Source organism: Gekko japonicus, unplaced genomic scaffold, assembly GCF_001447785.1.
Source record: "Gekko japonicus isolate JY-2015 unplaced genomic scaffold, Gekko_japonicus_V1.1 scaffold2059, whole genome shotgun sequence".
Lineage (NCBI taxonomy): Eukaryota > Metazoa > Chordata > Lepidosauria > Squamata > Gekkonidae > Gekko > Gekko japonicus.
This window is the reverse complement of record NW_015164253.1, coordinates 116,128-137,758: the sequence shown is the minus strand read 5'-3', so window position 1 is coordinate 137,758 and position 21,631 is coordinate 116,128. Positions and strand designations below refer to the sequence as shown.

The 21,631-nt window shown below is 47.9% G+C and overlaps 2 protein-coding genes across 5 annotated transcripts in view; both read right to left on the bottom strand.

The window, feature by feature from the left end:
* Nucleotides 1–664: 664 nt before the first annotated feature.
* On the bottom strand, nucleotides 665–2,686 carry LOC107108253. Its single transcript, XM_015408664.1, has 2 exons — nucleotides 1,862–2,686; nucleotides 665–960 (listed from the first exon to the last, which is right to left on the bottom strand). Exons 1-2 carry the CDS (start codon nucleotides 2,684–2,686, stop codon nucleotides 925–927), a joined length of 861 nt encoding a protein of 286 aa, XP_015264150.1. The 3' UTR covers nucleotides 665–924.
* A 1,371-nt stretch (nucleotides 2,687–4,057) lies between these two features.
* Nucleotides 4,058–21,631, bottom strand: part of YIPF7 (Yip1 domain family member 7) — a 33,627-nt gene continuing 16,053 nt past the window's right edge. For 3 of the 4 annotated variants that reach the window (XM_015408667.1, XM_015408670.1, XM_015408669.1), the window contains 3 exons: nucleotides 13,345–13,526; nucleotides 9,497–9,623; nucleotides 4,058–4,936 (listed from right to left, as the gene is read on the bottom strand). In XM_015408667.1, coding sequence (XP_015264153.1) covers nucleotides 4,760–4,936; nucleotides 9,497–9,623; nucleotides 13,345–13,526 — 486 coding nt within the window. In that variant the 3' untranslated portion in view covers nucleotides 4,058–4,759. The remainder of the gene's footprint in view (nucleotides 4,937–9,496; nucleotides 9,624–13,344; nucleotides 13,527–21,631) is intronic. The other variant, XM_015408668.1, reaches the window with a different exon arrangement.

The window sequence follows — 21,631 nt, the reverse complement described above, 5'->3', positions numbered from 1 at the left end:
CCCGGGATACCACGGGGTCCCGAGCCGAGCGGCGGGCAATGTCCCGCGCTTGCAACGGGGCCTCCGGCAGGCCCTCCAGCTGAAGGACCCGGAAGGCTGGGGCCGGGTCCTCAACCACCTCAGGTAGTGGGAGGCGGCTAAGAGCGTCCGCGTGGCCCATGGCTTTCCCGGGGCGGTGTAGGAGCAGATAATTGTAGCCAGCGAGGAAAATAGTCCACCTTAGGACTCGCGGCGAGAGAACCTGCGGCGTCCGGCGGTCGGGCGCGAAGAGGCCGAGGAGCGGGCGATGGTCTGTGACAATGGTGAACGGCCTGCCGTATATGTAGTCGTGGAACTTCTTGACCCCGGCCACAATTGCGAGACCCTCCCGGTCGATCTGGGCGTAGTTCCGCTCCGCCGCAGAAAGGGTTCGAGAGTAATAAGCGACCGGGACCTCCCTGCCGTCGGCCAAACGGTGAGCCAACACAGCCCCGACCCCGTAAGGCGAGGCATCGCATGCCAAAACCACCGGTAATGTCTCATCGAAATGGGCCAGGACCGCGTTTGATATTAACAGTTTTTTTACGTTGTGGAACGCGGCGGCCTGACGGGGGCCCCACTCCCAGGGGGCCAGCTTGTCCAGCAACCGGTGAAGGGGCTCCGCTACCGCCGCCTTGTGGGGCAAAAAAGCGTGGTAGAAGTTTAAGATTCCTAGAAACGCCTGCAGTTCGGTTTTGGATTTCGGCGGGGGGGCTTCCACAATCGCCTTTATTTTGTCCCGTGTCGGATGGAGGCCCTCCGCATCGACTGTGAATCCCAAAAAGTCCACTGACTGCACCCCCAGCCGACATTTGTCCATCTTGACTTTTAGCCCCGCCTCCTGGAAACGGCGGAGCACCATGCGGAGACGGTCCGCAAATTCCGCAGGCGAGGCGGCGGCGATCATCACATCATCGAAGAAGGGTGTGACGCCCGGAATCCCTTTTAGGAGAGAGTCCATTAGTTGCTGGAACAACCCGGGTGCCACGCTTACCCCGAAGCTGAGTCGCTTCACACGGAATGCCCCCCGGTGGGTTACTATCGTTTGCGCATCGGCAGTCGCCTCGTCTACCGGCAACTGCTGGTAGGCCTGGGCCAGATCCAGCTTGCCGAAAATCTTTGCTCCACCTAGGGTGGCTAGTACGTGGCTCACTACTGGGACCGGGTAAGCGTGGTCCTGGAGCGCCTTATTCAGCGTACATTTGTAGTCTGCGCAAATGCGGACCGCCCCATTCGGTTTTTCCACCACGACAGTGGGGGTCTCCCATGCGGCATGGGGGACCGGTTCCAGGATGCCTTGTGCTACTAGGCGATCCAGTTCCGCATCGACTTTTGGCTTAACCGTAAGCGGAACCGACCTGGCTCGCATGCGGATTGGGGCTACCTGGGGGTTTATGCGCAACGACACCGGGGGGCCCGTATACCTGCCCAGCGAATCATCAAAAACCGTGGGGAATTCCCGGCAGATTCCCTCGTAGCCCTGGGCGGCGCACAGCTGTATTCCCTCGACGGTGATTCCCAGAGGCTCGAACCAAGCCCGCCCCAGCAGACTCACTAGGTCGCCGGCGACCACAATCAAGTCCAACCGCCTTTTCAACTGTCCGTATTGCACCCTAAAGGTCCCGACCCCCTTTATTGGCACCGGGTTTCTCTGGAAGTCCATGAGGGTGACTTGTGCTGGCCGCAACCGCGGCCCCCCCCTGGGGCATAACTGCTTGAGCGTGGCCTCCGAGATGATGGAGGCCGCGGAGCCCGAGTCTATCTCCATGCGGCAGGGGGACCCTTCTATTTCTACGGTCACCATAAATTTGGGGTGGGCCGCCTTCCCGGGGAGTTGGAGTACCTTTTCCTCGGTGTGCGCGATCCTGTAGAGGTCCTCGCTATCCGCGCCGTCCTCGAAGTGGGCCTCCGCTCGGTGGCGCGGAGGTTGGCCGCGGCTGGGGACCTTGGCGCGACAGGCGCGGGCGATGTGTCCAGTGCGCCCGCAGGTCCGGCAAACAGCTCCCCTGAACCGGCAAGTATTCCGGTCGTGCGGATCCCCGCAGCTGGCGCACCCGGGCTGGATTGTGTTGGGCGGCTGGCGACCGGAGTTCGCGTTCGCCCGTGGGGTGCGCCGCGGAGCTTGCGTGCGGTGGACGTCCTCATCCGGGCTATTGGGTGTCCCGGTGTTGGCTTGATGTGCGGTCGAGGTGGCTGGGTGGGACCTTTCCCAGGCAGATGCGGTGGCCATGGCCGACGCAATGGTGACCTTCTCGCCCTCCATGATGCGTCGCCTCAGCTTCTCCTCCCGCAGGCCTGCGACGAACCGGTCCCTCAGCGCCATTTCTAAGTGACCCTCGAACTTGCAATCCGCGGCCAGGCGGCGGAGCTCGGCGAGGAACTCCGCAGCTGTCTCGCGGCCTAGCTGGTTCCGATGCTGGAACGCCACGTGGCAGGTCATCTCCGACGGCTTCGGCGTGTAGTGGTTCTGGACTGCGTTGACTAACTCCTCGAAGGTGCAGTCATCAAACGTTTTGGGAGAGATCAGATGCTGGGCTAGTTCCACTATGGCGGGGGCGCATGTCCCGAGTAGAAGCCCTTTCTTTCTGGCCTCGTCCGTCACCTGGCCTCGTCCGTCACCTGGCAGAAGATGAGAACTTGCTTCACGCCGGTGATCCAAGCTCCCCATTGCTGAGGGCGCGCCGTGTCGAATGGCTGTATCAGCCCTGATCCCGGAGCAAGGGCCATTGTGCTGGTCGGTTGCGGCTGGGAAGCGGATTGTTCACCCTCGGTGCTCATCGATCGACGGAGCGCGGGCGGCGGTGCGTTGGCTTCCCCTTAGCGTCCGACAGCCCGGCTGGTTGCTCAGCGGGATCCCATCCTCGTCGCCATTGAAGTGTAGTGGGTTAGACGCGTAAAGAAAGCATGGAAACTGATGTAGTGATCAGCATGGCTTTACTGGTACACAACAAGACTAAGAACTAACGGCCGGCAGGCCAACTATATACACAGTCCAGGGGCTTCCCCTGGTCCCATTGGTGGGTTTGAATCTCCCGCCAAGGTCCCATTGGTTCCCCCCAGTGGAGGGACTAGAATCCTAGTCCCATTGTTGTGCCGGACTGAAGCTCAGGAGTGTGCGCTGACCTCCGGTGGCGGTCAGCGGACACAACAGAGACCCAGGGCAAATAACTTCTAAGAAAAGAGCCTTGGTCACTAAATAGCAAAACTGGAAACTGCAAATGTCACGCATTCACATTTCAGGTCCAAATGGTACAAAGGGTGAGGGGTGCTTTTAATGTTTTTTTTTTAAACCCAACAATTTTCAAGTGGTTAATGTATATTTTTTACAGTCAGTTCAGTCAAATCCTTTTAAAAGCAAACATTTATCGCTTTAATGCTCTTGCTAAGCAATTATTAACATTCTCTCACCAGTTTTATTTCATTTTTATCCATTAAACAAATAAAATGTAAATCATATAATCTAATTTCGTTAATGGAGTGTGATGCATTATCGGGTGACGGAAGAATAGAAACCATTTAGATGGGACTGGGATGGCTGGAGGGGAGCATGCGTTTTTGCACACGGAGGTTCCCTTCCATGATGAGACCTTCTTTGTACCGGGTTTCCCCTCACGCTGTCATAGACTGCCACATTCACATGGAACTTAGAAGGGCATAACTGTGTTTCAGACGGCACCGTTTGAACCACAGCTAATATTAACTATGGCCAGGGCTATTTTGGGGCAGGAACGCACAGGAACGGAGTTCCGGCTGGCTCCTGAGTTGGCCACGCCCAGCAGGAACTCATTAGCATAATAGGCCACACCCAACAGCAGAAACTCATTAGGATTGGCTACGTTAGGGGTGTGTGGCCTAACATGCAAAGGGGTTCCTGCTACAAAAAAAGCCCTGGGTTTGGATAACAAACAAGGTAAACAGAATAAGAAGCAAAAGGTGGGTGTGGCTGGATGAGCACACTTCTGGTAGCATGGGGGTGTGGCCTAATATGCCAATGAGCCGTGCTGTCGTGGGTGTGGCCTAATATGCTAATGAGTTTCTGCTGTTGGGCGTGGCCTATTATGCTAATGAGTTCATGCTGGGCCTTTTCTACAAAAAGAGCCCTATGGCTTTATGTAGTGTAATGATACATCGATCCTGGCTTGTTCCTCCTCACTGCAATGCTTGCTAGGACAGCAGCCAGGACTCTGCTGGGGAGGTAAGAGAAAGGGTGAAGGCAGTGAGCCCAGCCTTTGGAAATGAACAAGCTGGTTCCACAAGCTGATCAAACTTAGAATAAAACATGTCTGAACTGAGCCAATGTGCAACAACTGATGTGAGCCTTATCTACTCACTTTTCTGCTGTCCTCCTTCCAACCAATGGCATACAGCCCTGCTTACTTCTGGGCACTGTGTACCCACAGCCTTTTAAAAAAACAGCAACCTCAGAGCATTCCATAGCATCTCATTAACGGAACCAGTGGCGGAGAGGGCCCATTTCAGTCCGCTGAAGTCAGAGCTCTCTTAGCCAATAGCTACAGACCTCCAAAGAATTCAGCCTGGGTTTACCTGAGGCTTTCTTCTTACTTTTGTCACACACCATCTGATCCAGTGAAGGTGAATTGGCATAACCACCATTCCTCTGCACCTATTCGTCCCATGCTTTAATTTGATCGTTTCTTTGTCTACAGCCACTCTAAAAGATTTACCGAAGACGTTTTTTTTCAAACCTGCAATTAGCTATTATGTAGACAGGGTAGAGTAGTCAGAAAGTGCAGCTCAGAAAACTGTCATGAGTGCAAACAGGCCATAGAGCAAAGCGCAGGGGTAGGCGACCAGGAGCTGCTGGCCTTCCATCGCCAAAGCGGAGGTGAATATTTTGGAGGCCGAGAGGCTGCACCATCCGATGATCGTCAGGGCTAGCAGCGTTCCTAGAATCCCCCTGCAAGAAACGACAGCAAAAGGGAAAATGTCACGGATTAGGAAGAGGAGTATCATGACAACATTCCGACTTTTTTGCTAATCCAGGCATGCGATGATCGCCACGGGCTAGCAGCAAATTGAAACAAAACAACGTAAAAGGCAAACAAACCAAGGGGAGGGGGGGACTCACTTTTTGCTTCAGAGGGAGAAGTGTTTCATAATTTGCAGCTTTTAAAAAGATGAAGTGGTGGCAAGTATTAGATTAGCAAGCTGCTATCTAATGATAATTATTATCATATGGCATTGTGTGTGGTATAGCCAGGAGATCCTAAGATTGTCTGGCGACCTAAAGTACTAGGGTTTTTTTTTAGCATTATGAACCATCAGGTGGCGAGCTATACTTATTTGGGGGCAGACTCAGAGAGTGCTCTAAGAGCTGTGAGTGAGCTGGATTCATATGGAGGAGTGCAGAATCGAACCCGGTTCTCCAGATGAGAGTCCACTGCTCTTAACCACTGCACCAAGCTGGCTCTCCTCAGCTGCTATCTAATTTGCTAGGACTGCAAGACAAACAAACAGAAGCATCCAGCACGGGGGGGGGGGGGAGAAGAGGACAATATAAACATCATTGTCATATGTGCATTATACCATCTTGATACAGGCATTTCTGCGCTGGCTCATGCTGGCGGTAAAATGCTGAGGTGGGAGACAGGAGTCCGCCATCTCTGAGTGCAGGTGGGGGATTCTGAAATGTTCCCTTCTGCTAAAAATATCCCTACAAACAGAAAACGGACATGGCCAGCAAGGAGAGGGCGTAGACTGTTTCTTCCTGCTGTGCTAGTTTTTTCTATGTGCATGCCAACATTCGCTGGATTATGGAGAAAGCAAGAGAGTACCAGAAAAACATCTACTTCTGCTTCATTGACTATGCTAAAGCCTTTGACTGTGTGGATCACACCAAACTATGGCAGGTTCTTAAAGAGATGGGAGTACCAGACCACCTCACATGTCTCTTGAGAAACCTGTATAAGGGCCAAGAAGCGACAGTTAGAACCGGATATGGAACAACTGATTGGTTTAGCATAGGAAAAGGAGTACGACAAGGATGTATATTGTCACCTTGCTTATTTAATATATATGCAGAGTACATCGTGCGAAATGCTGGCCTGGATGAATCACAAGCGGGAATTAAGATTGCTGGGGAAAAGATCAACAGCCTCAGATATGCAGACGATACCACTCTGATGGCAGAAAGTGAAGAGGACCTAAAGAGCCTCTTGCTCAGGGTAAAAGAGGAGAGCGCAAAAGTGGGCTTGAAGCTCAACATCAAAAAAACTAAGATCATGGCATCCGGCCCCATCACTCCTTGGCAAATAGAAGGGGAAGTCGTGGAAGTAGTGACAGACTTCACATTCCTGGGATCCCAGATCACCGCAGACTGTGACAGCAGCCATGAAATTAAAAGACGCCTGCTCCTTGGGAGGAAAGCGATAGCGAACCTAAACAGCATGATAAAAAGTAGAGATATCACCCTGCCAACAAAAGTCCGCATGGTCAAAGCAATGCCATTCCCAGTAGCCATGTATGGCTGCGAGAGTTGGACTGTAAGGAAGGCCGAGCGCCGAAGAATAGATTCTTTTGAACTATGGTGCTGGAGAAGACTCTTGAGAGTCCCTTGGACTGCAAGGAGATCAAATCAGTCAATCCTAAAAGAAATCAACCCTGACTGTTCCCTGGAAGGCCAGATAATGAAACTGAAGCTCAAATACTTTGGCCACCCAATGAGAAGGGAGCACTCACTGGAGAAGACCCTGATGCTGGGAAAGATTGAAGGTCAAAGAAGACGGGGACGGCAAAGGATGAGATGGTTAGACAGTGTCATCGATGCAACGAATATGAAATTGAGCCAACTTCAGAGGACGGCGGAAGACAGGAAGGCCTGGCGTGATGTGGTCCATGGGGTCGCAAAGAGTCGGACTCGACTGTGTGACTGAACAACAACAATGTTTTTGACCATCCACCATCTGAAATGGAACACTCCATTCTAACTACCTCATTCTCCTAAACATGTGAACCAGGTTTTCTTTTGGCTTTATAGCAGTCTCACTAAAAGAACTGCCGGTGCAGGATTTGGAAAGTCCTGGAGATTTGGGAGTGGAACCTGGAGAGGTACCCCAGTGGGGTATAATGCCATAGAGTCTACCCTCCAAAGCAGCAGTTTTCTCCAGGGGAATCTGATCTTTGTAGTCTAGAGATTAGCTATAATTCTAGGAGCTCTCCACCTGGAGGTTGGCAGGCTGATTCACTAACCTAGGTTCACCCAAAGATTCCTGGGAATTGTAGTTTGGACTGACTGTTCACTTTTTTAGAGCTCCCCCCCCCCCAACCCCCATCAGAAACACACTTGTGGGATCAAAAGACTGAGGGACTGAGACGGAGTCTTCCATATTAACATTCCATAGGATTACTTTTTGTAGAAGCAGCAGGCTCGCTTCTATTTCCTTCATTTCCCCCGTCCCCTTGTCCCACAAGCTGAGGGCAGTAGCTAGCAGCAATTCCATCAATACCTAATGAGAATGGATGGCTTTGGGGAAACAGAAGAGAGCAAATTACAAATAATTGGTTGCTACTCTCTTGCTTTTTCTTGTCCCTGTTACTCCTCCTTCCCCCTAAGTGGAGTTCTCTCCACGACACGCTGAGTTCAAATTCATTTTCCCGGGTCGTGCCCATTTTCTTTATCTCACACACAAACACTACAGGGGACTAACTACACGTCACACTGAAAGTCTTACAGTGGGAGATCCCATCCCCCCCCCCCTTTTTAAACAGTAGCTTCAGCAGGCCCCAACATGGTACTGGGGAAGACAGCTCAACCCTTTCATCCACTGTATTATTCCAGCCGTAAATGGTCTCGCTGACTATTATGTGGCTTAGTGGAAAACATACAAAGTGCCTGTATGTCCACAAGGGACTTAGAATCATAGAGTGATTCAGGGTCATCTAGTCCAACCCCCTGCACAATGCAGGAAATTCACAAATACCTCCCCCTTGACACCTGCAGTGAGTGACTGCTGTTCTATGCCCACAAGATGACAAAAACCCTCCAGGATTGCTTCCTGACCCTGACTTATCAGGTCAGAGCAACAACCTAGCAATGGGGAAGGGTTATTAGTCCCCGTGTTTCAGTCTGAGCCCCATGTGGCGGCTACTTTCAATTTTTAAAAAAACAACCCCACTGGGGAAAATCCAGTTATGAATCTCCCAGGGTCCTGTCTCATTAGGCCCTAAGCCAATCCAAAAGGGAAATAATCCTTAACAAACCTGCTCATTTCAACCTCTTCAAAAACTAGGTCCTTAAACTGAGCTTCAGGGAGGGAGGCAATCCCAGCTGATGAAATAACAGCAACTACAAATGGCCATGCCAGTTAACGCCACAAAAGCAACAAGGGGAAGAAAGCTGAATTTCAGAACAAAAAAGTTCCAAGTCCCATTTCCATCAATACCGGACACAGCAAACCAGGGATCTTTTTGTAGAAAAAGCCCAGCAGGAACTCATTAGCATAATAGGCCACACCCAACACCAGACACTCATTAGCACATTAGGCCACGCCCCTGCCAGCACAGCTCATTAGCACATTAGAACGCACCCCCATGTTACCAGAAGTGTGGTCATCCAGCCACACCCACCTTTTGCTTGTTATTCTGTTTACCTTGTTTGTTGTCAAAACCCAGGGCTTTTTTTGTAGCAGGAACTCCTTTGCATGTTAGGCCACACACCCCTAATGTAGCCAATCCTAATGAGTTTCTGCTGTTGGGTGTGGCCTATTATGCTAATGAGTTCCTGCTGGGCGTGGCCAACTCGGGAGCCAGCCGGAACTTCGTTCCTGTGCGTTCCTGCCCAAAAATAGCCCTGCAGCAAACACATCCCAAGCACGTACACCTACCCTGTACCTTACACATACAAGGTTTCCACGAAAGGACCCAATGCAAACTATTGCTTTCTTGGGTAAGATTTATTGTTACAAAGTGTTCATGCTTCCCAACCACTGGTTTTAAATTTTAATTCGTGATGAATTGCTGCTTAGTTTATGCATGCACCAGATTACGCCTTTGCGGGTATCTGAACATTTTATATATGGCAGGTTCACACTATTTAAGGAAGCTAGGCTCTTGGAGAGGGCTTTAGTTTTCATACATAGAAGACTGGTTATCCTGAATCAGATATTTGTCATTGGCAGAATCTTTGATATATTCTGAACTTCAAATTTCAAATAGAGTTTCACTTTGATAGGAGCTTTCAAGAACCAATTAATCAACTGTACTTCAAACATTAAATATGTTGCTGAATTCTGTGGCTGCAGAAAGAAGCAATTGTGGCTCCTTTAAAAAAAACACAACACCTCTGTTGCATGGCATTGGCACCACTTTGTTCCAGCGGTTTACAGCTCATGGGTCAGGCCCATCAGGTGTGTCCTGCCAGGTCACAAGCTCCTATAGAGTAGCCATTTTGGAAGTTTCTGCTGCATGCCTTGCGTACGTGATGAAAAGGTGAGCAGGTATGCAAGTTGAGGTCACTCACCGGTGGAAGGCTTCCTCCATAGCTCTGGTCTTTTGGCCCACACTTGTTCCTTGCTCCTCCTGGTGCCTGGCTTGCGTATTCTGTTTCCAGCTGTTTTGGTCTGCTGTCCATGGTTCTGGCCTCAACACTGGTAAGGTCATAACATTAGCTCCACCTCTTCCTGTCACATGGCTTTTATGCCGCATGACTTCTTGTCATATGCCTACAGCTTAGCAGGTCCCATGCTTAGGGGTTCTTGGATCTGGAAAGGCTGGAGACAACTAGTCTGTTCAACACTGTTTGGGTTTTCAATGATATGCAAATGCTTTTTAAAATGTTAACATGTTGATTTCTTAAAGGACCTGTGCGTTTTTATGATGCTCTGGAAGTATGAATACAATATGGTCAGCAGCAGTACATAATGAAGAAATAACTGTTTGGAGGAATCTTTAAGTAGAAACTAGTTGTGTAAGTGCACTTACAAATAGGTTATGTGCTTATGATATTCTTGTTGTAGCACATATTATTTTTGTAACAGATTATATTTTCTACAATTCGTGTTCAGAATGCATTCATTTTTCTCCCTCTCCTGCTCATAAGACACCCAATTTGAAAGGATGCACACTATCTTTGTATGGTTTTATTAATTTAGAATCATAGAATCATGGAGTTGGAAGGGGGCATAGAGGACATCTAGTCCACCCCCCTGCTCAATGCAGGATCAGCTTAGAGTATCCCTGGCAAGCGTTTGTCCAGCTGTTGCTTAGAGTCTGCCAGTGAGGGGGAGCTCACCACCTCCCAACACAGCTGATTCCACTGTTGAACAACTCTTACTGCAAAAAAGGTTTTCCCTTCCCGCCCTTAATTTAAACCCATTATTGCAAGTCCTATCCTCTGCTACCAACAGGAACAGCTCCCTGCCCTTCTCAAAGTGACAGCCCTTCAGATACTTCAAGAGAGCAGTTGTGTCCCCCCTCCACCTCCTCTTCTCCAGACTGAACATTCCCAAGTCCCTCAGCCTTTCCTTACAGGGCTTGGTCTCCAGGCCCCTGATCATCCTCATCGCTCTCCTCTGCACCCACTCCATTCTGTCCACATCCTGTTTGAAGTGAGGCCTCCAGAACTGCACACAATACTCCAGGTGTAGCCTGACTAATGCAGTGTACAGCAGGAGTGTGATATCTTGTGATTTGGATGTTATGCCTCTGTTAATATACCCCAAGATCACATTAGCCTTTTTTGTCGCTGTATCACACTGCCTGCTCATATTTAACTTATGGTCCACCCTTACCCCAAGATTTTGTTCACACACATTGCTACCCAGAAGTGTATCCCCAATCCAGTATGTGTGTTCCTCATTTTTGTTACCCCGATGTAGAATTCGGCACTTATCCTTGTTAAATTGCATCTTGTTCACATCCACCCACTTTTCCAGTGTATTCAGCACTCCTGGGTGGATACCATCTGGCCCAGGGGATCTGTACTCATTCAGTGCAGCCAAGTGCTTCTCAACTACTTCTCTGTCCATGTCAACCAGCAGCCCAGACACTGTGCCTTGGCTACTACCATCTCTAGATGAGCCTGTTCTCTTCTTCAGGGGGGAAACTGAGGCAAAGTAGGCCTTTCTGCTTTCTCTCTGTCCTCTGCCAGAGTTTCTCCATTTTCACTCAACAGTGGGCCCATTGCCTCTTTCATCTTGCGTTTGTTTCTCACATATCCAAAGTTTTTTTTTGTTATAGCGCGCCTCCCTGACCAGCTATAGCTCACTGTGAACGTTGGCCTCTCTGATGGCTGACCTACCATGCCTAGCAACCCACAGACACTCTTCTTCAGAGGTATGTCCTTGCCTCTACTGCTTGGACATTTCCTTTTTCTCCCTTAGCACATCACACAGTTCTCTGTTCATCCACACTGGCTTCTTGGATCCCCTATCATGTTTCCTTCTTGTTGGAATAGCGACGCCTGGAACTTGCAAGAGCCCTTGTTTGAGGAGAGCCCACCCTTCACTTGCTCCTTTCCCTTCCAGCAGTCTTGCCCATGGGATGATTCTCATCATGCCCCTGAGTTTATTAAAGTCTTATATAAAATTTATATAAGCTATTCGTGTAGAGCTATGTGGAGATTTACAGCATGACATTAAAAAAGGTCCCTGTTCCAAGAATGTTACAAATTAAATTTTATTTAGTTCACTGGATGGTTTCATTCATTGGCCACTTGATTAAATCAGTAATAGTTCTGAATCCAGTGTGACAGCTGTCCTCTGGAATGAGTCCCATCTGTCTTTTAAACACACATAGACATCACTGTATAAATAAAAATTATTAACTGGGTTAATCAATTGCACCTGCTGATTGCTGTCAAGGCACGATAGAATTAATGGCTCCTTCAGCTAAACCATGGTCTGTCTTATCAAGGGAAGAAGAAAGCCTTTAGAATCTGGGTTATGGCCAAGGCTGGCTTGAACTGTTATGTGGAAATATGGAGTAAGGTACAAAACCTTACTTTGCTATGAAGAACTCCCCCCCAAAATGAACATCTGTGACAGCAAAATGGATTTATAGAAATTTTTCACAAGAAGCAACTGGGAGCTTTACTATTTCCTGGCTGCAGCTTTCCAGAATTGTTCTACGGTTTCTGCTACGACTGTTTTGACATGGGATAAAAGAGGTGGAGGGATGTAACAGGTAAGAGGCCAGGCATAAAGCAGAGAGTACGGTGGGAGGTCTGTTTATTGGATTGTTATAAAATACTGGATTAGAGCGATTCACGGTTGAGAAGTATTTTCATGGCTATTAGCTATTAGCTACTGTCTATAAATACAGTGTATCTTTTAGCATTGCATGATGAGGACAGGTATCATATCCTGTTTATGAGCTTATGAGAACATCTGGCGAGTCAACTGTTGTATTATTATTATTGTTATTAATTGTCAGTCAGATAGTTGACTGGTAGCGGGTGTTCTGCAATTTGAAATCTAGCCAGGTTCTTGGGAATTACAGATGAATTTGCAAGATTCTTTAGTAGTAGTAGTAGTAATAGTAGTAGTAGTAGTAGCAGCAGCAGTAGCAGCAGCAGCAGTAGTAGTATGTGCCATCAAGTCAATGGCGATCCCTCATGAAGTTTCCAAGGCAAGAGAAGAGGAGATGGGGTTTACCATTGCCTTCCAATAGATTTGCGATCTGATCCATCGATATAATTCTTTTTTTTTAATAACAATTTTTATTTTCAATAAAACAAACAACAAGATTACAAGTCTGTAGTAATGTTAAGACATTGAACGAAGTGACAAATAATATAATACTAATATACATTAACTACATGTGATTAAAAACGTCATAAAATTTCTGTGGAACAGTGAATTTAGTGGATTCAGAGTTAAACATATATTTTAGAAAAGGTAACCATTTCAATTGTAAATTAGGTTTATGAACCAGTGTGTCAGATTTTACAACAACATCTGAGATTTTATCCATGGCATAATCCATCGATATAATTCTTAAATGTTTTTAAAGACCCAACCTGCCATATCCTCTTTCCCCACCATTTCCCTCAGACTCCAGTGTGGGTTCTCAGTCCCAAACAATCCCAGAGTATGAATATGATCTTCCTGCCCCAGCCAGGGCCAACCCAAGAGTTTTTGATGTCCTAGACAAACCATAACTTCTGTGACCTAGCAATAACGCATGCACACACGCACACACACACAAAAACACACATGTATAAATGCTATAAACTAAAATTGCTCCTGTCTAATTTGGTGCCCCTTAAAGCCTGGTGCCCTAGGCGAATGCCAGGTTCACCCATAGGGCCAGCCCTGCCCCCAACCATTCAAAGCAACCTGCCAGCATTCCAAATGAGGCGCTACTTACTGTAAGGAGAAAATCACTGCATAGCTGGACAGGATCACCATTGGCAGCAGGCAGTAGCCTAGTACACTGGCCACACATCCATACGAAACACTTGCTATGCTCATCAGATTCAACAGAGCATGGATTGTGATGCATCCAATGGCACTCATGCCGTACACATAACCGAAATGAACTTTTCCCACCTATGGAAACGAACAAAGATAAAGACAATGTCACTGTGCCATTGTTGGGTGGATGTGAAAGGAGGTGGGGAGTCTTCCTTTTATATCATAACAGTTGTATTCTTTTAGAGAGCCAGTTTGGTGTAGTGGTTAAATGCGCAGACTCTAATCTGGGAGAACCAGGTTTGATTCCCCACTCCTCCACATGCAGCTGCTGGATGACCTTGGGCAGGCCATAGTTCTGTCAGAGGTGTTCTTGAAAAGAGCAGGTTCTGTCAGAGCTCTCTCACCCCCGGCTACCTCACAGGGTGTCTGTTGTGGGGAGGGGAAGGGAAAGGAGATTGTAAGCCGCTCTGAGACACCTTTGGGTAGTTAAGGGTGGGGTATAAATCCAATTTCCTCCTCCTCCTCTTCTTCTTCATAAGCTAGATCCTTTGGACCATGAATGGAAGAAGTTTATGGCACTGATCATTCCCTATTCTCCCTGAAAAATGCTCACGTGGGTTGGCAGCCCCTTGGGAACAGAGTGGGTGCAGTGTGGGGGGGGGAGCTACAGCTTGAAGGGAAATACACAGGATCACCCTCTTCCCTCTTTTTGAGTTCTTCTGTGAATGAAGCAAGAGCTCATGTAATAATTGGAGGCAGACTGTTGCACATTCCCCCTTCTTTCTGCATTCTACTCTACAGTCCCCCAAACCAAGAAAAAAGTATTTCAGGGGAAAATAAGACCAAGGGGGAGAAATCTATTCCATAAGCACCTTCAGTTCAGGTTCATACTATTCAACTATTCAACTCAATGCATCTATTTAAATATGACTGTCACGGAACTAGATTTTAAAACACGCAGTACATCAAACCCTGTATGTTCAAATTGGGTTTCCAACACCATTCATTGTTTTTTGAGTGTTCACTAAATATCTAAAACTACTGCTTTAACAGCTTCTAATAAAGGAGGGTAATGCTTTGGGCCGTGGTTTTCGACTCTGTTTTGTTGAGGCAATCTTGTATCATGTCATGATATCTTATAGAAGCCCAAAGAATTCTTCCTTGCCCACAAAATAAAACTGATAGTTAGCAATGTATGGAACTGCTACAAAATTCAAACACAAACACTGAAGAAGAGAAGAAGAGATTGGATTTATACCTTGCCCTTCACTACCCAAAAGAGTCTCAGAGCATCTTACAATCTCCTTTCCCTTCCCCTCCCCACAACAGACATCCTGTGAGGTATGTCGGGCTGAGAGAGCTTTGACTGAGAACTGCTCTTGAGAGAACAGCTCTGAGAGATCTGTGGCTTGCCCAAGGTCATGCCAGCAGCTGCATATGGAGGAGTGGGGAATCAAACCCAGTTCTCCCAGACTAGAGTCTGCGCTCCTAAGCACTACACCACACTGACTCTCATTGGTACCAATTATTAACTATAACTTGGCAAAAATGAAATGCCTGAGATGAATGTCTGCAGGGCTTTTTTTGTAGAAAAAGCCCAGCAGGAACTCATTAGCATAATAAGCCATACCCAACAGCAGGAACTCATTAGCATATTAGGCCATACCCCTGTCAGCACAGCTCATTCGCATATTAGGCCACACCCCATGTTACCAGAAGTGTGGTCATCCAACCACACCCACCTTTTGCTTCTTATTCTCTTTACCTTGTTGTCAAAACCCAGGGCTTTTTTTTTTGGAGCAGGAACTCCTTTGCATGTTAGGCCACACCCCCTAATTGTAGCCAATCATAATGAGTTTCTGCTGTTGGGTGTGGCCTATTATGTTAATGGGTTCCTGCTGGGCGTGGCCAACTTGGGAGCCAGCCGGAACTCCGTTCCTGTGCGTTCCTGCCCAAAAATAGCCCTGAGAGTCTGTATACTTTGTTGAATCTCTGGGGGATGCTCACGGCACTGATTAAGACTCTAACAGGCAAATCAAAGATGTCTAACGGCCAATCACACACACACACACACACACACACGCACACACACATACACACACAAGATACAAAGACAGATCAGGAGAATAAAAGTAGAGGGAAAACTAAATTTCAGGGAGAAAAGTCTTCATGACGGGATGTCTGCTGAGGGAGATTATCTTCTTCAGAATAGCTCTCCAATAACAGCACCATTTAAAACACCATTTAATCGGGCGGTGAGGGATGAATGAAACCAGCAGACTGAGTCAAGCAGTCATCAGCCTGAAGATATAATATTATTTCTGTTTATTGACTGCTCCAAACCTCTGTGTCTAATGGAGAAGGGATAATATGAATGTTTTTAATTAAGCTTTTAATTGCAGTTTAAATTATTCTCTTTCTGTTGCAACTTATGAGCCACCTTGAGAGTCCTTCGTGTCTAAAGTGGGTTATAAATTGGAAAATAAAGTTTTAAAATACAGGTTGGCCCAATAAAAGAAACTGGGTACAATATTCAGCAAAAGTTAATTATAACTAGGTCTCAGTGAACTCAACACAAACTAGGCTGGTTTTTGTCAAGCTCCCTCTCATTGTTTCCAATGAGGCAAAGGCCTAGATTTCACTGAGACATCACTGTGGTGGGCCATTGCTAGGAAACCCTGTGGTGTGCCATCTGCTTCTCCATCTTCCTCCCAAATGTTGATATCAACAATATCAGCATAATGAAGGCATTATGTGCTTTGGTTTGTAGTATTACGTAGCATTACGTAGTATTACGTAGTATTACATAGGAGCTGCGGTGGCTCAAGTGGTTAAGACGCTGAACTGCAGGCTGTGGAAGGTCAGTAGTTCAGCAGTTCAAGACCCGGGTGCCGCATGACGGAGTGAGCTCCCGTCTCTAGTTCCAGCTCCTGCCAACCTAGCAGTTCAAAAGCAAGAAATTGCAAGTAGATAAATAGGGACCACTTCGGTGGGAAGGTAACAGCGTTCCGTGCGCCTTGGTGTTTAGTCATGCCGGCCACATGACCACGGAAACGTCTTCGGACAGCACTGGCTCTTCGGCTTTGAAACGGAGATGAGCACCGCAACCCTAGAGTCGGACTCGACTGGCTTTCGAGCAAGGGAACCTTTACCTTTATGTGAGTCACCACCTAAAAACTGTAGTAGTCTGGCTCAGACACAGGTGTACCCCTTCTGTGAAAACTAGGCTTTCGTTACTGCACATTTCTACCCATTTGTTTCTCTGTATTTAATAAAATTTTTGTGTGGACATATAGAATCATAGAGTTGGAAGGGACTTCCACAGTCATCTAGTCCAACCCCCTGCACAAAGCAGGAAATTCACAAATACCTCCCCCTCCACACCCCCAGTGACCACTGTTCCACGATCAGAAGATGACAAAAAAAAAAACAACCTCCAGGATCCCCAGCCAAACTGGCCTGGAGAAAAATTGCTTCCTGACCCCAAAGTGGCGATCGGCATTTCCCTGGGCACGTAAGAAAGGGCCACAAGAACTAAGCACTGATGCAACCCTTCCTGCCCTCCCTCTCATGGTATCATGATATGGATGCAGTTTCCATACAAGTATGTTATTTCCCCCACTGACTTTGCATCCAGCATTACAAAGCAGCAAGGTTACCCTGACATTGACAGTTGGCTGTTCTTGGGTGGTTTTGGCTGGTTACCATTTTTAAAAGGTTTTCTAAGTGTTCCAAGTCCATTACTAACTGACTCCAGAAGAAGGGGTGTCAGAAGTTGAACAATGTCAGGGGGCAGGGACCTCCTCTCCAAATGAACATTAACAGGCAGCCGCCTTTTGCATACGCTCATATTTCTCGTGCTTCCGAGATTGCTGCCGACATGGTGGTGTATAATGCCATTAGTGTAACAGATTACTATCAACCACCTCGGCAGTCATTAAAGGTTTTCAATAGGTTTAGCATTTTCAATTTGGGCAGGGAGGTTTGATCTGCAATATTTCGTGCAGATGCCGCGCATAAACACAATGCCAGCAATAATCAGCTAATATTTTAACTTGTTTGTTCCAGAGCGTTTGATTAATTGACACGGCCCTGCTTAGCAGCTTAATCTAAGATTAACAAATTGCTGTGCCAGAGGCAGGAGAAGGCAGGACAGTTGCTAAATGAAAACTCTCTCTGATATACTGCGGGACGGGAGAGAGAAACGTGGGTGCCGTAAAAATAGGGTTGGATCCAGCCAGCTTTCCCACTCAATGTTGCCCAGTTCTCCTGTTTGCTATGCTCCCCACCCCCACATGTTTTTTTTTAAATCTGTGTGGGTCCCATGTTCTCTATCATGGCCTTTTAAGGTGGTCAAAGGAGCCCTCTCCTTCTTTTTCACCAGTGGAAAAGCTGGTTGGATCCAGCCCAAAGAGTGAAGGTGGGTATGGAGAAGGGGTGATAGCAGAGGTCATTTCGGGGGGGATCGTGGGGGATCGCAGTTCCCACGGGTGAGGTACAGGGGGCGGGGCATATGACGAAGCCCCGCCCCCTGCTTCCGGCCGCCCCGCTTCCGGCCCTCATTCAGTCAGGAGGAGGCAGGAGAAGAGGGAGGGTAAGTTGCTTCCTCCCTGCCTCTCCCCACCCCTGCCTGCCTGGGGCCAGGGAGGGCCTTCGCGGGGCTTCCTTGCACTCCCGCCGGCCGGGACCATTGGGGGCGGTGTGTGTGGCCTTATGACACACTTCCGGTGATGTCAGGGGGTGTGGCCTTATGACACACTTCCGGTGATGTAAGAGGGTGTGGCATATGCTAATGAGGTATGCTAATGAGTTCCCCTAGCTCTTTTTCTACGAAATGACCGCTGCCTATCCCTAAAAGATCCAGCCCTGACCCTTCCTTATTTCTAAGCATACGTGGAGCAGTCTATATTGAAGTTCTGCCTAGGAAGAGCCCGGCCTGGCCTAATGCAGCCGCGTCTCTGGTGTGTCAGTCACCAGCCTGGCAGGCCACACCCTGGCCGTTCTGGGCTCTACCATGTCTCTGTGCCTGCAGAGTCCGTGATTTATCAGCGAGGGGCTCCAGGGCTTGAACAATGAGCTTCAGGCCAAGCCTTCTAAGCTACCTGCATGTGCTTAGATCTCCCAGCTCTCTTGGGGCTACGGTGGTGGTCCAGGGAGACCCAGGTTTAAATTCCCATTTAGTCATTGGGCTAGTCACTCCCTCTCAGTCTAACCTTCCTCACTGAGTTATTGTGAGGATAAAACGGAGGAGGGAATGGCGCGTGGTGCCCCGATCGCCTTGGAGGAAGGTGAGATTTAAAAAATGTGCCAATGTGCACCAATGGCTGAGCACCACCAGTTCTTGCAACCAGCGGGTATTCAGATTTCTGTGGATTAGGTAGGCTTAGTGTACATATTAGGAGCCTGGATTTCTTCTCTTACCTTCTGTCCAACATATTTATTTATTTATTTATTTATTTATTTATTTATGTTAGATTTATATACTGCCCTCCCCAGATGGGCTCAGGACAGTGTACAACAGTTAAATAAAATTAATAAAACAGTATTAAAATAACAATTTACACATAAAATATCATAAAACATCATAAAATACTGTGTTAACTATAGAAGTCGTTGGATGACCAGTCAGAATCGGGCCACTGGTGGACAATTTGGATCAGAGAAGCTGGGGGGGGACATCTGCTGCCTTGTAGCAGGTACTCATTTGCATATTAAGCAACACACCCCTAATGTAGCCAATCCTCCAAGAGCTTACAGTAGCTCCTGTAAGAAGAGCTCTGTAAGCTCTTGGAGGATTGGCTACATTAGGGGTGTGTGGCCTAATATGCAAAGGAGTTCCTGCTACAAAAAGAGCCCTGCGTGACCAAATGCCCGGCAGAAGACCTCCGTCTTGCAGGCCCCGCAGAACTGCAATAGGTCTCGAAGGGTCCTGATCTCACACGGGAGCTCATTCCACCAGGCAGGGGCCAGAGCTGAAAAATCCCTGGCCCTGGTCGAGGTTAGCTGGATGTCCCACCCACCGGCATCACCCACTGGCTTTTTTCACATGGCTGCCCAAAAATGGTCTCACCATAGAGTTCTACATCATTGCTAGAGTTCTTGGAAGTATTCTCCATGGCATTCGCCCCTATTTCAGTGTGAGCCGCCACGCCTTCACTCCACGTTGTCAGTAGTCATTGGGAGGGAGGACTACAGCCTGATGAAGATGAGCCGGATGGTGAATTTTTGCACACACGGGCGAGATAAGACTTGTGTGCCACAAGGCACTTGTATGATGTCCATCCTGTGGACCTGAAACGGCCGGATGATTAATTTGGCAGTATTCAAGTTTATAATAAAAAAGGGATTGCAGGCTGTTTACTCCAGGCCTCTGTAGTGCAAAGCAAGATCAGAACAAGATCCACATAGTCTAAGATTCTCTTCTGCATAAACAGATGGGCTCTTTTTGTAGCAGGACCTCCTTTGCATATTAGGCGACACTCCCCTAATGTAGCCAATCCTCCAAGAGCTTACAGAGCTCTTCTTACAGGGGCTACTTGGAGGATTGGCTACATTAGGGGTGTGTCGCCTAATATGCAAAGGAGGTCCTGCTACAAAAAGAGCCCTGAATGTGCCTGATTTGGGTCTGACCTGGATAGCCAAAGCCGACTCTGTCTTGTCAGTCTCAGAAACTAAGGTTAGTAGTCGGATGGGAGGCCACCAAGGAATACCAGGGTCACTATGCAGAGGCAGGCAATGGCCAACCACCTCTGAAGACCCCTTGCCTTGAAAACTCTATGGGATTGCCATAAGTCAGCTGTGACTTAACGGCACTTTCCGCTGCCCGCTGGCCTGAACAACTGCCCTTGTGCAGAGATACTCTGAGAAGCCCTTTTGTTTTAAAATGTAATCCCACTGCAGGAGTGACTCAGAGTGGATTCTTCCACTTTACTTTTTGAGCCTCACCCATGCCAAAATATACATGCAAACCTCTTGATCAGCACCATGCACAGTGCCATGAATTGAACCTCAGGAAAGTTCCCGTGGTTTAATGGGTGCCTCAGCCTCGTCTGAGAGGCATGGAAAAGAGCAGCATGCTAGCTTGGAGCCTGCTGGTTTAGGAACATTAACACATAAGATGACCTTGGTCTGCACTTGCTGCCATCTCCAAGGGAGACCCACTGGCCATTTTGTCTTGGAGAGCTTGCGTTTTGGTAGACAACAAAATCCCTCCCAGCTTCCCAGATGATGGCAACACTCAGAAGGGCCGTAGCATATTTCTTCTTGGACGGTGGCAAGTGCCCAACCCCACAGTGCCTCTGAAAGAATGGCAGGTCTGTTTGCAAAAGAGTGGACAGTGATGTCTACTGGTTCCTCCTTCCCACTGCAGACCCCTGCTTTGCCCACTATGCTGTTCATAGCTATCTGCTGCCTCTCTAGGAACAAAATATTTAAAATCTCAGTAGCGCCTTTAAGACTAACAAACGTTATTGTAGCACAAGCTTTCGAGAAACACAGCTCTCTTCATCAGATGCATGCATCTGACAAAGAGAGCTGTGTTTCTCAAAAGCTTATAATACAATAAAATTTGTTGGTCTTAAAGGTGCTACTGAGATTTTTACTATTTTGCAGCAACACGGCTAACTCCTCTGGATCTCTAGGAATAAAGCGGGCTGCGGCAGGAAGCAGAAGAGAGGAAAACACCTCTCCATGGATTCTTGGAGACACGCCAGTATTTGAGGCAGATTTCCAGAAACTGCAATTTCCATCTCAAGGTTGTTATTTTAGGAACCGGCAGTCTTCAAGCAGTGGCTGGGCAAAGACTTGTCAGGGACACTCTAGGCTGATCCTGCACTGGGCAGAGGGTTGGACTAGATGGTCTGTAGGGCCCCTTCCAACTCTGTGATTCTGTGAGCTTCATAGTTGGGTCACAAAAGGTTCGGCCTCCTTCTGAAACAGAAAGTACTAGCGCACCACAACATTTCATAGCTACTGTTTCCATTCTGTTTCCAACATCATCTAAAATGATGTCTCTAAATGAAAGAGAGAAGGGGGATAAAAGATACACAAAAATGTGCTTAACAGCAAGACCGGTTTGTTCCAGCTCCATCTTCTACCACCCAGGGGTCATTTCATAGAAAAAGAGCTAGGGGAACTCATTAGCATAACTCATTAGCATATGCCACACCCTCTGACATCACCGGAAGTGTGTCATAAGGCCACACCCCCTGACATCACCGGAAGTGTGTCATAAGGCCACA

Bases quoted from the DNA above. Each gene is read 5' to 3' on its own strand.
- LOC107108253 (XM_015408664.1), bottom strand. From the start codon at position 2,686: ATGGGGAGCTTGGATCACCGGCGTGAAGCAAGTTCTCATCTTCTGCCA. The intron at 961-1,861 runs GTACTCCAACTC...CTCTCCTAAAAG, and splicing joins TCGCGCACACCGAGGAAAAG to GGATTCCGGGCGTCACACCC.